A 14,719-nucleotide genomic window follows, 5' to 3' on the forward strand; every position below is an offset into this window, starting at 1 on the left:
TGTGTATGTATTAAACATCCATTGTTTTAATTAGTTACTGAAAGATCTATAAATGTTTAGTTGTCTGATGCGAATTGGAATTCACTGAATTGGAAAAAAAAAAAGAAATCAAGCAGATTTCCAAGAAAATGTGACACAATTTGATGATGCTTTATAACTGTTAAAAAGCTACATGATGCAGAGAGATGAATCCTACCTGAAACAAACAGGTAGGCGCTATGCTCGGTGGTGCCGTCCTTTGTGAAGATGCGGAGGGTGTAGAGGCCCTCGTCGTCCTTGGCCAGGTGAGGCAGCGTCAGACGGGCCGCGCCTCCACCCACCGACATCTCCGCCAGCTTGCTTGGTTTCAGCAGTTTATCTGTCAGCAAAGAGGATGAAAGACACAGTAAGAAGTGACCGAGATACACAGTTAACACACAACCTGTTTGACTCGGAGGAAGCTATGGAGAAAAATTATATAAATAGATAGGTAAGAACACGAATATACAAATAAATATAAATAACAAAAGAATAAACTAGAATAAAGGAAAACTGAGTTGAACTAAATCAAATTAAAAGAAGATAAATAAAAATGCTGATGTGTTTTTGAGCAAGGCAAGCCAGCTTTATTTGTAGCACATTTCAGCAACAGGGCAATTCAAAGTGCTTTACATAAAACATTAAAGAGCAGTTAAAAATGATTAAAAAATTAAAAACAGATAAAATACGAGAATAAAATTTACAGTGCAGTATAAGAACAAGTTAACCAAGTCCAACTCGGGCCTCGCAGAGGACTTATACTTTAACTCTTTTTCTGTTGCAACTCAGCAAGACATCGCCTCTATTCCTGGATGATTCAGACTCATTTTAATGTCATTTAAGCATGATAAAAACATGAAGGAACAACATTTGTTCACAATCACAAGAGAATGAATGTCTTACCGTCTCTGTACCACTGGGCGAGTGGGGGGAGGTTGGGGAGGTCGGGGACGACCACCAGGGTACACACCAGACTGATGGAGCCGCCCTCCACACCAAAGCTCACGAAGAACCGATCGAGCATGCTGACCTCCAGCTTACTGGGATGGATCTCAGTCAGACGGGGCACTGGGCAAGAAGTGAAACATCACTGTTAATAACCATTAACATTGCATAACATATTCATTGACAATGGCCCATTTTAAAGGTAAATATTAGAGCATGTAGATGTGTAGGCTTTTAAATGATACAGTAAGGTCAAATACAGATGGAAATGTAGTTGTTTCTGCATTTTCTACATTCCAATCTGAAGGTAAAATACCTTAAAAACCAGCTAAGAATACCAAAGATCCCAAAATCAGTGGAATTATGTTTTTAAGGAAATACCTCCTCATAATGTAAAACAACCAAAATTTTGTTTAATATTGCTTAAAATTCATTCCATGTAAGTACAATTAGAGGATAAAGCTGCCCCTTCAAGGACCCCTGGGAATTGTTAAACCTCTCTTTAGGAACTGCTGTCTTACGCAATTGGTCCTCATAGTGTGGTCCAGAGGGCACCAGAGATTATTGAGAGGGTCCCATTGGGGTCCCAGGTAAATGTAGAAAAGTTAAGAGAATAGTCCCGGTTCATCGGTCGGACTCGAATGCCACAAATGCCAACATTTCCTTTATAGTCAGTATATCAACAACATTGTGCGAAAGTGGAGGTTGTAATTTTTAAGAAAATAAAGGGAGGAAACCAAAGAATATTGTACGGTCAAATCCTAAAAACTTCATCAGGAAAATAAAAATGTTAAATTCTAAAAAATAACGTTTTTTATTTTATTTAGTGTAGGTGAGGTTGAGGAGAAGAAAGTATCAATAAAGTAAGTTTAAGTGATCAAAAGTGTGCTGGATTCTTTGGTTTCTTTACATTTGAGGGTGTTTGTTGCCACTCACCTGTCACTTAAACCTACCTCAACATTGTCATAATTTCAGGAAAATGAAAGCATCAATGTGTCTTGTTACCCTGTTCCGGCATTTTAAAAATGTCACTGACTTGCTAGACGAGAGCAACATAACTGCTCGTCCAATTTAAAAAAAAAATCTCTTGAAAAAAAACCTCTATTGAATGTGTTTCAACATGTTCTAAACTGTGATCTTTAAGCCAACAGGTCAAAACAGGAGACATTGTGGACTTGGGGCAGACAGAATCATTGTATAATAATGGTGGAGGAAATGATTTGCTTAATTCAAACATGAATTCATTTCTGAACCACAAACACATTTAGTAGAAGTATCTGAATGTTTAACTAGATCATCAGGGGCTGAACTATTTAGTGTGAGGTTTCTTGTCGGCGTCTGGACGAGAACAACAGCTCCTTACAATAGTTTCCAGTGCTTATCAGGCCTCTCACATGCTCTGCTATTTGTAGCCAACTGATCCCATGTGGTTGAACTGGTTGTGTCTGGGCCTGATTCCAACAAAAAAATAAAAAGACCCCCCTCCAGCTAGATCCATAGCCACTGCCCCCTCTCTCCCCCCTCACCTAAACCAAGCTGGCAGGACTCCCCGGATCCTGAAGCTCCTGTGAAGGGAAAGAAAATTATGATTACAGAGAGGAACATGAGCTTAATAATGGTACGATATGATAACGAAAATAATGACAGAGACAGGGTAGGAGAATGAACTCACTCTTTACAGTAACTGTAGCCTTGCTGGTAGCCGTGCCATGAAGGTTGGTGGCCACAGCGCTGTACTCAGCAGTATCACTCACAGCACACCTACAAGACCAGACAGCAAGGAAGGGTGTCATAACGTCATTTAAACAACTGTATAAACGCTTATCCATAGCTTCTCCATATTCAATAAATATTCAATATTTATATGTTCAGTATTACAATAAAATGATTTGAATATTGTCTTCATGTGCATTCAATAAACTTACTGATGTGGTTTACATTGTATTTTTTTAAACTTCAAATAGCATTTTCTTACTTGAGATATTTCATTTTCAATTCAAATTAATATATCAGATGTTAATAGAAACTCTGATCCGATAAAGGCCATTTTTCCCAAACTGACATGAATAATGTTTACATTTCATGGAACGATCAAGCCAATGCAAAATATATATGTTAGACAGAATATAATGATTTCTTTGACCTTAATGCTACTTAAGGGGAAATAGAAGGGGATAACGTTGAAATATGGGTTACACTTTATTTGACAGGTCCCATATGTTTCTGTAATTTCTGTAATATAACTGTAAATTCATCTGAAGGTTCCTTGAAAAAACTTTGTTTGATACTAATTATAAGAAAAATGGACACACTGGTCAATTTGTTTTAATTAGTTAATTCCAATGAACTTGTAGTGTTACTTAGATTTTAGTTGTTCCTTCCTCCAAATCAGCCCATCTTATTAACATCGACAGAGACTGTAAATACATAATTTGTAAAGTTTTCATCTTTACTAAAGGGAGCACCGTCTTTTACTGCCATGTCTTTCATATATTATAATTACACATTGTTTCCTGTGAATCATAATGTAGATTAAGGAATTTTGTTTAGGCCTGTACCCTGTCAGGCTACATATAGACCCAAGAACCACAACACTAATCAGAGGTAGGACAGGCAGTAATGTGTCCTGAAAGGTGAAACCAAAGGGGGGGAAAAGCTCTAACCTATGCTGTCACTGTAAAAATTGGAGGGTGAAAATAGTATTTTGATGAATTGTGTCCTTCCCATCCACAAAGAATGTTTTGCCATAATAATGGGTGGCATATCCATATTTAACTTGACAGACAAAAAGGGTTTAAGCAAGAGAAGCAACAGGCCCGTCTTGAAGTTATGTTAAACATTAGTACAAGGGTAGCTGTAAACTCCCCAAGTCAATGCTTGGCTTCGGCACAAGAGACCATGTGCTGCATCTTTTAAAAAATTACCTCACACGTTGGGAGAGTGCTGAAAAGAAGGTGTAACGAGGCAGGAGTCTGCTGGGCGGGTGAGAATAGAAGAAAGAAATGTGACCTCCACCCTGAAGTGGACTATTTTAAAAGATGATCCATTTTCTCAGCTGTGGGGGACATAAGAGACTGTGCTCGGCTTCTAATAGAACTTTTCACTTGGACTCTGAATGAGAAAACCTTTAATTTTTACAAAATCAGGGACATAAGGTCTCCTTGCTGACACTGTATTGACTGACGACCGGAGATATTCAATGCCTCAGAGAGAGAGAGAGAGAGAGAGAGAGAGAGAGAGAGAGAGAGAGAGAGAGAGAGAGAGAGAGAGAGAGAGAGCAGTGGGAGGAATTCATGGCTCGAATGACGCAAAGGTCAGCACTTCAAAACGAACAGCTGAGGAGTCTTGAAGATGACATACAGGCCAGCAGGCCGGGCTGTTCCCCTCCATCTAACAGTCCTCCCTCTCCCTCTCGAGCCACACGTCTTAAGTTGTGACACTGAAAGTCTAGGTAAAGCACTAAAGATGCAAAGAGGAGACAATTATATTATATCTTGCAATAGTTAACTCTAAGCCCCTTCTGCTGCTTTGCTTTCCCTCACCACAGGTTGTTTTACAATTTACAAATTTAAAGGATCCATATATTTTGTGTACTGTAAAACTGCACAAGACAAGGTTGTGTGTTGATGCACTTGTATCTCCAAATGGCATCAAGAGGTACAGACAGTGTAGGTATGAGTCTCTTCCTTTGTGTTAATATGATTTATTGCAAGTGTATTACACTTTCGTATTTCTTGCAGTGTGTGGTAGGCAGTAAAAATGGGTGCTTTTTTACAGTAAAACTTGGGAAAGTCCAGCTTTTAGTGCAGCTGGCCTTTTTAATTAAAGTTGCACTCTGTTAGATCTGCACTACAATTTCACAATTATTTAGCCTTTTGAAACTTTTTTTTTATACTATTTATTCTTCATATCTGTGTCTTTTATTTTAACTTTTTTTAATTCAACTGTATACTTTTCTATTCTGCTTACCGGTGTCTTTTTAAACTGTTTTTTAAAATGTAACTTTACTCTTTTATTCTTCTTTTTTTAAACTTCATTGCGTAAAGCACCTTTAAAGCAAGTTTAAAAAGTTGCATAAAAACACTTAATCAAGAAAGGTGATTGTGAGTGTGGGTTATAATACTGACTGTACTAGAATGGGTGATTATAGGGTGATGGATTGTTTGGTGCAAAATGTAAAAAATTTTTTGGAAATATTGCACATATTTTTTACAACACTTTATATATATTGTTTTTCCTTTTGTATGTTGCAACCCACTTGACATTGTCTTCAATACCGTTATATCCTTGCCTCTTCAAATCAAAGTGTGTTTTGAAGAACATTCAGAGTATTCTCTGCAGAGTTGTGTTTGTGCCGTACCTGCTAATGATCAAACTGTGGACTCCATACTTGTTTTCAATCTTGTACTTTCCTGGAGCGGTCAGGGGGTCGACTGGCACTCCACCTTTATACCTGCAAACAGCCAGCAGTCAGTGTTGTTCACACCTACACACTCTAAAATAAGCATGTGTGGGGATACATGACTCACTGATTGTCCATCGGACAAGTGATGGCTATACTGGGAGGGTATGCTGAACATTAAAGATTAAAGGGATTAAAGGAATGCCTTTTTCAGGGGAGAGCAAAGCATCAATGCTGTATTTCATCCCAGCACAATATAAAACAACTAGACTAGATATAAGTCTACCACAATTAGGTAAAACCCTTATAAAGAAAACACAGCTCGTCTTCTATATGTAAATTGTTCTGTTATTTGAATAATTGAAAAAAGTAACATCAGCTCATATAAACTAAGTATTACCACTCCATGATTAGCTGTAACACACACATACTTTAAATGTGCCTTTGCTTATTCTGACATAAATGAAGTCAAATCTAGGACCCACTCCCGTGAGATGTGAATATTCTGACCATTTGACAATGGGCCTTGGGGTGCCCTGCACAGTGCAGAACAGTTTGACGGGAGTCTTCTCCCACACGGTGTGGGGCCGCAAGGCAACCAGGAAGTCCGGCAACTTTGGGATGTCATCCAACACATCCGTCTTCTTGTACATCATGTTCCTAACCTGAAGAGAGTGAATTTATATAGCACAGTGAAGAAAACATCATTATAATAACCATAGCCTGGACCAGAAGGATTAAAGAGGTGAGGTCAGCAGGCAGAAGTTAGTCCTGCAGTCAACAACAACTTTTAACTTCAGCATCATCCGTCTGTATTCTTACAGCAAGATGAGGCAGGGCAAAACACATTCATTTAAATAAGAACCATCCATACAGAGTGGGAATATCCCAGTACTCCATAATGTTTTGAATGAATACACTGTTAATACGGAATATGAATATATGATACAAATGGACATATATAATGCTATATAATGATATATTAGAGTTCATGTTAGCTGATCAGTTAATAGTATTTTCACTACATACCAACAATGAACTTAATCAACTCAATAAAAGGGACGCTAGATGCTTGATCAGCATTGCTATGTATAGACTATGCAGAAAATTATAAATTGCAGCTTTTAACAGAATAAAGGAAACACAAACATGCAGTAAAAACAAAGAAATACAAATTATATAATTTAAAAGGCAATTGGAAAACAGAATAAACAGTTCTTTTGAAGGTGGTCAAGGTGTGGGTGCATCTACAGTTTTGTTCTACAGACACAGGAAATAACTAACTATAAGGGGTGGAAGAAAGAATCGATTCTTAGATGCAACGCAATTCTCTCTTGAAAGACTGTGTCTCGATGCAGAAAAAATTCCTCAGAAATTAAAAACCCAATTCTCGAAATTGTGATTGCCTGTAACAAGTATGGGCTGTACGTTACTTGCGGCTGAACCAGTGCTATTGAAAGAGAGACTCTCTAAACATTGGGCTGAACATTTTTTATGGTGATACATAACGGACGCAAACATGTGTCAAGATGCAATCGCATTGCAGCCCTCTGAATCGAATCGTGAGGTGCCTAGAGATTCCCACCCCTTTATTCTCACATTAAAAACAGCAAGCAACCACTTCACGATGACCTGAGAGGTCAGTATCCTTCAGTACAAGCATGTCAAAGATCTACTGTCTCCTGCTGTAAAGGGGCAGAATCTAGGGATTCATCATACTGTAACTCAATTTCTATTCTATAACACATTAAGAGGCGGTGCAATGAGTTCTATTTACTTAAATTCAAGCAGCAACAGGTTGAAAGAGAGAAAAAGGTTTTAGACTTATTTTGGTATGAATTAGCAGCCAATACAGTTATCTCAATGTTGTGCCTATTGAACTGGAGAACATTATGACATATCCAATCATAATCTGATCAGTGCAATGTTTCAACAAGACAGGGTGGTCTGTAAAACATAACTGTACAGTTGAGTGTCATACGCATATGGGTGATACAAAATGTTTGGTAAATAAAGAAAGAAAGATTTCATGTGTGTCATTTCGCTGTTGTTACAATTATTCAAAATTGTAGTTAAACGTTAACGCTACGATAACTTAAAGACTTAAGACCTTAAAATCTATAAGCCAGTTTTGCAGGTAACGATACTAAACTTCATGATTTGGTTTAACATACAGTATAAATAATAATCATCATCAAATATCTCCAAGCTGCTTACCTCTCTCTGGATAGCAATACTATCCACTTGGGCCTTGGTGGCCACCCTCATCCTGTGGAGCTCCTCCTGAATAACAGTCAGTCCTTTCCCAACTTTCGTGCTCACCCGCTGGTACTCCTCAGTCCCCTCATCAGCAGTCCTACAGTAACAACACACAACTTAAATTGATCCACTACTAATCTAGGAACCAGCTATATACATATATTTAATAATTTCAGTGTGACTACAGTAGATGTCAATCACAAGTTGGATTGGTTACACTTTACTTGAAGGTATCTACATAAGAGTGACATGACACTGTCATGAACGTGTCATAAACATAAACAAGTCACAAACATTTATGAAATAACGCTTCTTTTAGTAAGGGTCATTTGGTTTTTGTCATGACAAGTTATGGTTAGGGTTAGAGGCTTCATGTGTCATGACTGTGTCATGACAGTGTCATATGTTCATGACACTGTCATGTCACTCTTATGTAGATACCTTCTAGTAAAGTGTTTCCGTTCGATTTTTTATTTTATACAGACTTTATAGAAAATAACTTCTGAAACATTCAAACTATTTTTTGTGTCCTTTTCATGGACACTAAAATAATTCATTTTGATCCCTTTGACCTAATCTTCATGGCAGTTTTGATCTCACAATTAAATATTAAGTAGTAAGTAAACTTTTGGAAGATGGAAGAAATTGGAAGAATACAGTTCATCTGCAGATTAGATCTATAAATACTAGTACCGTTCTACAGTGTAATAGTTAATAGAGTTGCCCTCTCAATACACTACACAGTGTGTACATGACTAACTACTAACAAATGTGTCCTGTGGATCTCAAGAGCTCGCGCGATACACACGCCAAGTGTGAAGCTGATCAGATTCGATTGTCGATTAAAAAAAAAACTGAAAGACAAACAGACAGACAGAGATTCCTCCCTCAGGAGGCTTTGGCTTTTGCCAGGCCGCCGTTGTAAATAAGAACATGTTCTTAATGACTTGCCTGGTTAAATAAAGGTTAAATTAAAAAGTAAGAATCACTGAAAAAGCAGCTAGTAACACTGAGGAAATGTGCTGTCTTGACTGGAGTCAGCTAGTAGAGACTGTAGTTCAGTATCACCTTACATCTAAAATAGCCTGACATATGACAGCAGTCAATGGGAACTCACCTCTGCCGGAACGCAGGTATGGTATAGGCTGGTTCTGCCATAGCCTCTGTGGCCTGGGCCTGCACTTGGCTCACCGATTTAGAGCTTGATGTCCTGTCGGGAAGATGTCCATCGTTATAAAACAGGCATTGAAAGACTATTACACCATAATGCACTTTTGAGTTTTAGTTTTGCAGAAGCAGGTTGCTGCGCTGAAATGTCCCAAGATCCACCTGAGGTTTTTCTTAAGTTTTAAGTAATTAGTAAAAATTGGTGCAAAATTTTTCGCAAATGAAGGTCTCCTTCTCTGTAATGTTTTGTCTTTAATATGGATGAACAGAATATGATGCCAGTGCATATTAAACTTCTACACTATTCCTCCTCCTGTACCCATTGTTGGAGACCCATTTATCTCCTTTGCATTGCCAATATAAATGCAATCTGGACTACCTATACAGTATCTTGATGAATCCATTCTTATTATATCAACGTATTTGATCTACAAAGACGAAACACATAAATACATCTTGGCCATCTTAAACAAATAGTCAACATTTGCTCAGAATAGCAATCACAAAGTAATATTTGCTTTGCTGCCACGTCCTCATTCAATGTGCACTTTCAAATCTGTTGTGAAAAGATTGATAGCGATTAGTGTCTGATACACATGAAGCGATTTTGACCAATGAACATCCGGGACATGTACGAAGATTGCTCAAACAACTCTTTTTAAAAGGATAAATTAAGTTGGTCAAATTGACAGAAAATTGACATATTCTGTATAAAAACTAAAACTTAGCCCTCCGGGTTTTTCTTTTCAAATGTCTCTCATGGGAAACTTCATGATAACCCTGGTCAAAAACCTGATATCAGTTGCGTTTACCTACAGCCCTGACCACTGGCCTCAGATGTAGGTCAGGTTCATGGGAGTGGCATGCAGCCTCTGACATAAGACAGGGGCTGAACTTGGCTTGAAGTGGACGTTTCAGGCACTCTTATGTTCTGCCTTCATCACTAGTGACAACCAAGCTAGTGCAGCCTTCAACTTAAGTATCAAGTTCAGCATGTTAATGTTGTATAGCAGAGCTGGACTAAGAGCCAGGTAGGGAACAATGCTTTCAAAAAGTGTTCCACAGCAATCTAGTAAAATACAGACCTGAGTAATAAAACCAGCCAAAAGCTGCAGAGCATCAGTAGCAGTAGCATTATCTGTAGCCCTGTCACGGGATGTAGCTTCAGAGCTTCTGGACCACCCAGGGAAAAGACTCACTGGTGACCATTTTGAAACGTGCCAGAGTTCTTCCGTGTTTTCACTTGTTTGGTTTTTGCAGGTCTGCATCTTTAAGCTATGCACCTTTGTCATTGGACATGCAATATTTCCAGGTACCTTCCTGAGTGCTTTAGATTGAACATGTGTCATCTTTTATCTCAAACTAAATCAACGTTCGGCAGAGGAACAAAAAGCATCACACAGAGGGATAAATATGGATTTCCAATGAATACTACTAAGTTATGAAACATTAGCTCCAAGTAACATGTTCAAAACTGGTTCAGCCTTTCATTCTTTACTGTGTTTTTTTATGGTCTCTGTGCTTTTACTGTGTTCTTTTTTGTTATCTTTCATGGTACAGCGCTTAGGTAATCTGTTGTTTTTAAATGTACTTTATAAAAAAAAATTGGAGTTGGAATTTAGAACAAGAGTTTGCGAACTCTGTCACTATGCAGTCTCACTCTCTCTAAAAATCTTGTAACATTTGTGCCTTAAGTTTGAGTCATGAAATCATGTATGGTCTGTGACTCCAAATGGCAGTGAGAGGTAAGGGTAACGATTTCCTAGACCTGTTTTTGCATCCAGAAACACAAAAACATAACACCACAAAGTCTGCTTTTACAACATTTGAGATTTACAATCAATAAAAGCTGCCGCCTTGGTAGCCAAATAGTTAAAGTGCATGCCACATAACATGCCAGTTCAATTCCAGCTGGGAGTCTTTGTTTCGCATCATATTTCCTCTCTCTGTCAACTGTCCCATAAAAAATGTAATCTTTGAAAACTAAAAATAAAGCTACCACGAAGGACTACTTCTCATATGAATCCAAATATAACTCTAATGTCTCCCACTTAATGTGTATTGCCACTTTTGTCTTCATAAAAGCTAGGTTTTTATTGTGTCAGCAGCTTATAAAAGCATAAGTTATGGGTTCTTTAAACTGTTGGTAGTGAATATCACCACACAGCAGCTTTTAGGAATGTTTCTGTTGTTTGCCAGCAGTCAGAATTGACGAGGATGCGCTCTGTGTCTATCTGACATCCGAGGGCAAATGGATGGACACATATGCAGCAGGAACATGAAGACCACCTATCAGCAGCGGCTCCAGGCATATCTGTTGCTCTACCTGGCAAAGCAGCCAAAAGTAGCAGGTGAATTCAACCTTCATACCTTACTGCAGTTTGCTGCTTGGCACACACACATTGAGTGTGGTCATAAGCGTAATCAGTTTTAACTTGGCTCACACGCTTCTTCTTATACCAAGGTGTGACTTTGGAAGCCATGACTGGAACACTTCAAGGAGACATGGCCACAAGCACCAGGGGGAGGGGGAGACCAAACATGTGTTAGCCATGAAAGCAAACAAGGGCCAAGTCTGTCCCTTTAACATTATTTTTACTGCAGCCATTATGAAGTCTCTGTGATTCACATTATGTGCTGTCATCTTTTAAATGTACACCTCAGTAGTACAAACTCTTTTTTTGGCTTTTCTCAAGATTAATTCATGTCATATTACACATAATAAATTACCAGTGCTAAAACACAGATATTAAGAGAATACATAAATATCATAAGAACATATTTATCTCAGAGTCCAATATTTAAGAGGCATCAGGACAGTTCCAACATACACCAGAGATCAGCACTTCAAATGTTTCACCTTACAACCTCACACAGCTCAGCTATGAATAGCTTGCAGCAGTCTGCCTATTCCATGATTGGAGAAATGAAGGAAATAGAGTCATTACCAGCAGTGCACAGCCCCCTCGCTATTTAATTAAAACCACCATGCAGGAAATGAGATTAATCAGACTCTACAGGCTTTTTTAAATGGAACAAGACTAACTAACTAGACCAGCTGTCAAATACAAACTTCTGGCTAATTATGTTTCCATTCTGTATAATCAATTATTTCAACACAGGCACATTTTACCAGAGTTTTTTTTAAGCTTCTATAACTTGGGACAAGAGGGTCAACAACCTCTTAATGCCCTGGTATGTAAGGAAGTACTGCTCAGGGAGATTACAACAGACTGCTGCTGCTTTCCCACACAGGAGACACATTAACTACAACCATTCATTATAGCAACACATTTCACTCATTCCACACTCAATAACTTTTCCTACTACTCTGAACTTTGCAAAAGTTATTTCTCCTAATTAGCCTAGTGAGCAAATATTAGGAAAAGTGACTTACCCAGAGAGATTAAAACAGCGCAAAGCGGTGGAAGACCAGCCTGATGCCGCTTGGGAAGCACTTGCTGATGGTAACAAAAATATTACCCTCTCACCCGGGGAATGCTGTTCCCCTTCCACCCCATGTATGGATGCACTTAAGACTATATATAGCATTTACCCCCAAATTTTGTTCTCATTCTGCACTTTGGAGATGAAGAGTGTGCATCTGTACCGGAAATTTTATTGAATTATTTAGAGGTATGTTTCCTCTCCTGCATTTATTAAATTTAAAGATTTTTTTACAGAGACATTTAGTGAAAGGTTAAAAGAAGATTTTAAATGTCTGTAAAATGCTTACACAGGCTGGATTTATATAATGATATACTTTTTTCCACACAACAAAAACTCATGTTGGAAGTCCTTAAATCAATGTTTGAATGGCACATTGCCAGTCCTCTCATTGTTGGCATGAAGACCAATTTCCTTTTCTAACAAGATTAATAAAGAGGCACCTCACCTTTAGATTTCACAAATATTCATATAGCCAAGAACCAGAAAGACATTTTGAGACAATTTGCTGGCAAATCCCAACACTGAAAGCCTTGCAAGACCTTTTTAGGTTTCTCGAGACAGCCTGTCCTCCTTGGCTCAACACTTGTGGGCAGCAGTCAGGCTATTTTTAACAGCCAGTCCTCCGATACAGTGATACACCCGATTCTTACTGTACAAGAACCCTCGCGGCTATTTTCATTCACACAAGTCCATTTAAAAATAAAATGACTGAAGACACAGAGAAAGAAACTCATGAGGCGATTTGGTGAAACTCAGATTTGATAAAAAAGAAAAAATCAGAGTGAATTCAAAAGAGGTAGCAGGCCTTGGTTTTATTGACCATTTGACCCACAGTTATTGTCACGTGGCTTCACTGAAAAAGTCACCTCCCCTTCTCTGTTTAGAGGAGACCGGCCTACAGCTTTGCTCACATTTTAAGGATATTTATTAAAAAACATGAACTCATTACACCTTTAAAACATGTATTACATTATATACATGTCTACCCCAAAGCACCAAAGTGCAGGATTTAAAAATGTGATAGTATCACTAGACAATGTGGCAGACATCTGTGCACATCAACATACTGACACTACATGTAAAGACTGGTAAAGTGGCTGAGGCTACATCTACACTACTATGTTTTCATTTTTCATCACCGTCCATATTAACACGTCTGACAATATGTATCACATGACCATTCACATAGACTGGGCATATCGGTGCCGGTGTTAACAGGAAGCAGATTGTCAGATGTTACTCTGTGGTTGAAAATCATTCATGTATAAGTTGAAAATACAGAATAAACTTTTGAAAAAGAACAACAATGGCAAAAAGTAGGACATGGGATTTATTTGCTTGGGCCAGCAACAATGCAGAACTTTTACTGAAAGGTATATAAGCTACCTAACTGATAAAACTGACTGACTTCATCGTTTCCAAAGGTCTCTGTTTGTGTCCGTCCAGACTAAAACACAAACCCGTAGTTTTCAAACCAAAATGGGGGCTCCATTTTGGGGCCTCTTCTGTGTACTACCCACATGCTTCCACTGGCTCAGAATTATGGAAAACAACAAAATAAATTACCATAGTTATGCAGACGACACACTAATTTACATAACCATATCACCAGGGGATTATGGTCCAATACAAACACTTAGTAAGTGCATTGAATAATTCAACGATTGGATATGACTAAACTTTCTTAAATTAAATAAAGACATAACTGAGGTAGTTTTTTTGAGTGAAAGAGGAACAATTAAAAGTCAGCACTTAGCTTCGATCAGCAATGTTAAAAACAACAGACAATGCCAGAAATCTTGGTGTAGTCATGGACTCGGACCTGAATTTCAACAACCACATTAAAGCAATTACCAAGTCAGCCTACTATCCCCTTAATCATATATCAAGGGTTAAAGGACTTACAGTATCTCACAAAAGTGGTTTTATGTCGGTTACCCTAATAGCTGGTTTGATTTGCATTGAGAGATGATTTTATGGAAAGTACCCCATGCCATTCACTAGGTATGGCGAAGGGTATGTGATGATGTGGGGCTATTTTAATTCCAAAGGCCAAGGGAACTTTATTAATATAGTATCTTAGATAGTATCTTGGATCCATGAAATAACTGCCCTTTAAAAATAAAAATCTGCAGATCCGCTGAAACTCTGTTCTTTTACATCAAGCCTGAAGACTTTTCCTTTTGATGCTGCCTTTTTTTTTTTAAGTAACAAGAGGGCGCGAGGCACAAACGCAGCAACATATATTTGTTTATAAACCAAAATGTGGTAGTGTGTCCAATTCAGCCAGTATAAACATACATTTTACTTATTATTTTCACTTGACCAGAGGAGATGCGGTTTGGGAAGGTTTAGGTGGAGTTATGAGAAATAAAAATTGAAAGAAAGTAAAAGAAAAAACGTTGAAAAAATAAAAGAGGTGAAACAAGAAACTGCTTTCAAAATCAATTAGGTAACTTAAAATAAGTAAAGACATGA

At 38.1% G+C, this 14,719-nt stretch overlaps 1 protein-coding gene across 2 annotated transcripts in view; it reads right to left on the reverse strand.

Annotated features, from left to right (window-relative positions):
• myom2a (myomesin 2a) overlaps positions 1-12,306 on the reverse strand; it is a 37,770-nt gene extending 25,464 nt beyond the window's left edge. The window contains exons 1-10 of one of the 2 annotated variants that reach the window (XM_028568175.1): positions 12,189-12,306; positions 11,162-11,284; positions 8,742-8,834; positions 7,583-7,721; positions 5,876-6,030; positions 5,324-5,416; positions 2,636-2,724; positions 2,490-2,528; positions 922-1,086; positions 197-358 (exon numbers count right to left, since the gene is read on the reverse strand). In XM_028568175.1, coding sequence (XP_028423976.1) covers positions 197-358; positions 922-1,086; positions 2,490-2,528; positions 2,636-2,724; positions 5,324-5,416; positions 5,876-6,030; positions 7,583-7,721; positions 8,742-8,834; positions 11,162-11,274 — 1,048 coding nt within the window. In that variant the 5' untranslated portion in view covers positions 11,275-11,284; positions 12,189-12,306. The remainder of the gene's footprint in view (positions 1-196; positions 359-921; positions 1,087-2,489; positions 2,529-2,635; positions 2,725-5,323; positions 5,417-5,875; positions 6,031-7,582; positions 7,722-8,741; positions 8,835-11,161; positions 11,285-12,188) is intronic. The other variant, XM_028568166.1, reaches the window with a different exon arrangement.
• Between the last annotated feature and the right edge of the window lie 2,413 nt (positions 12,307-14,719).

Source organism: Perca flavescens, chromosome 2 (genome assembly GCF_004354835.1).
Source record: "Perca flavescens isolate YP-PL-M2 chromosome 2, PFLA_1.0, whole genome shotgun sequence".
NCBI classification, from domain to species: Eukaryota; Metazoa; Chordata; class Actinopteri; order Perciformes; family Percidae; genus Perca; species Perca flavescens.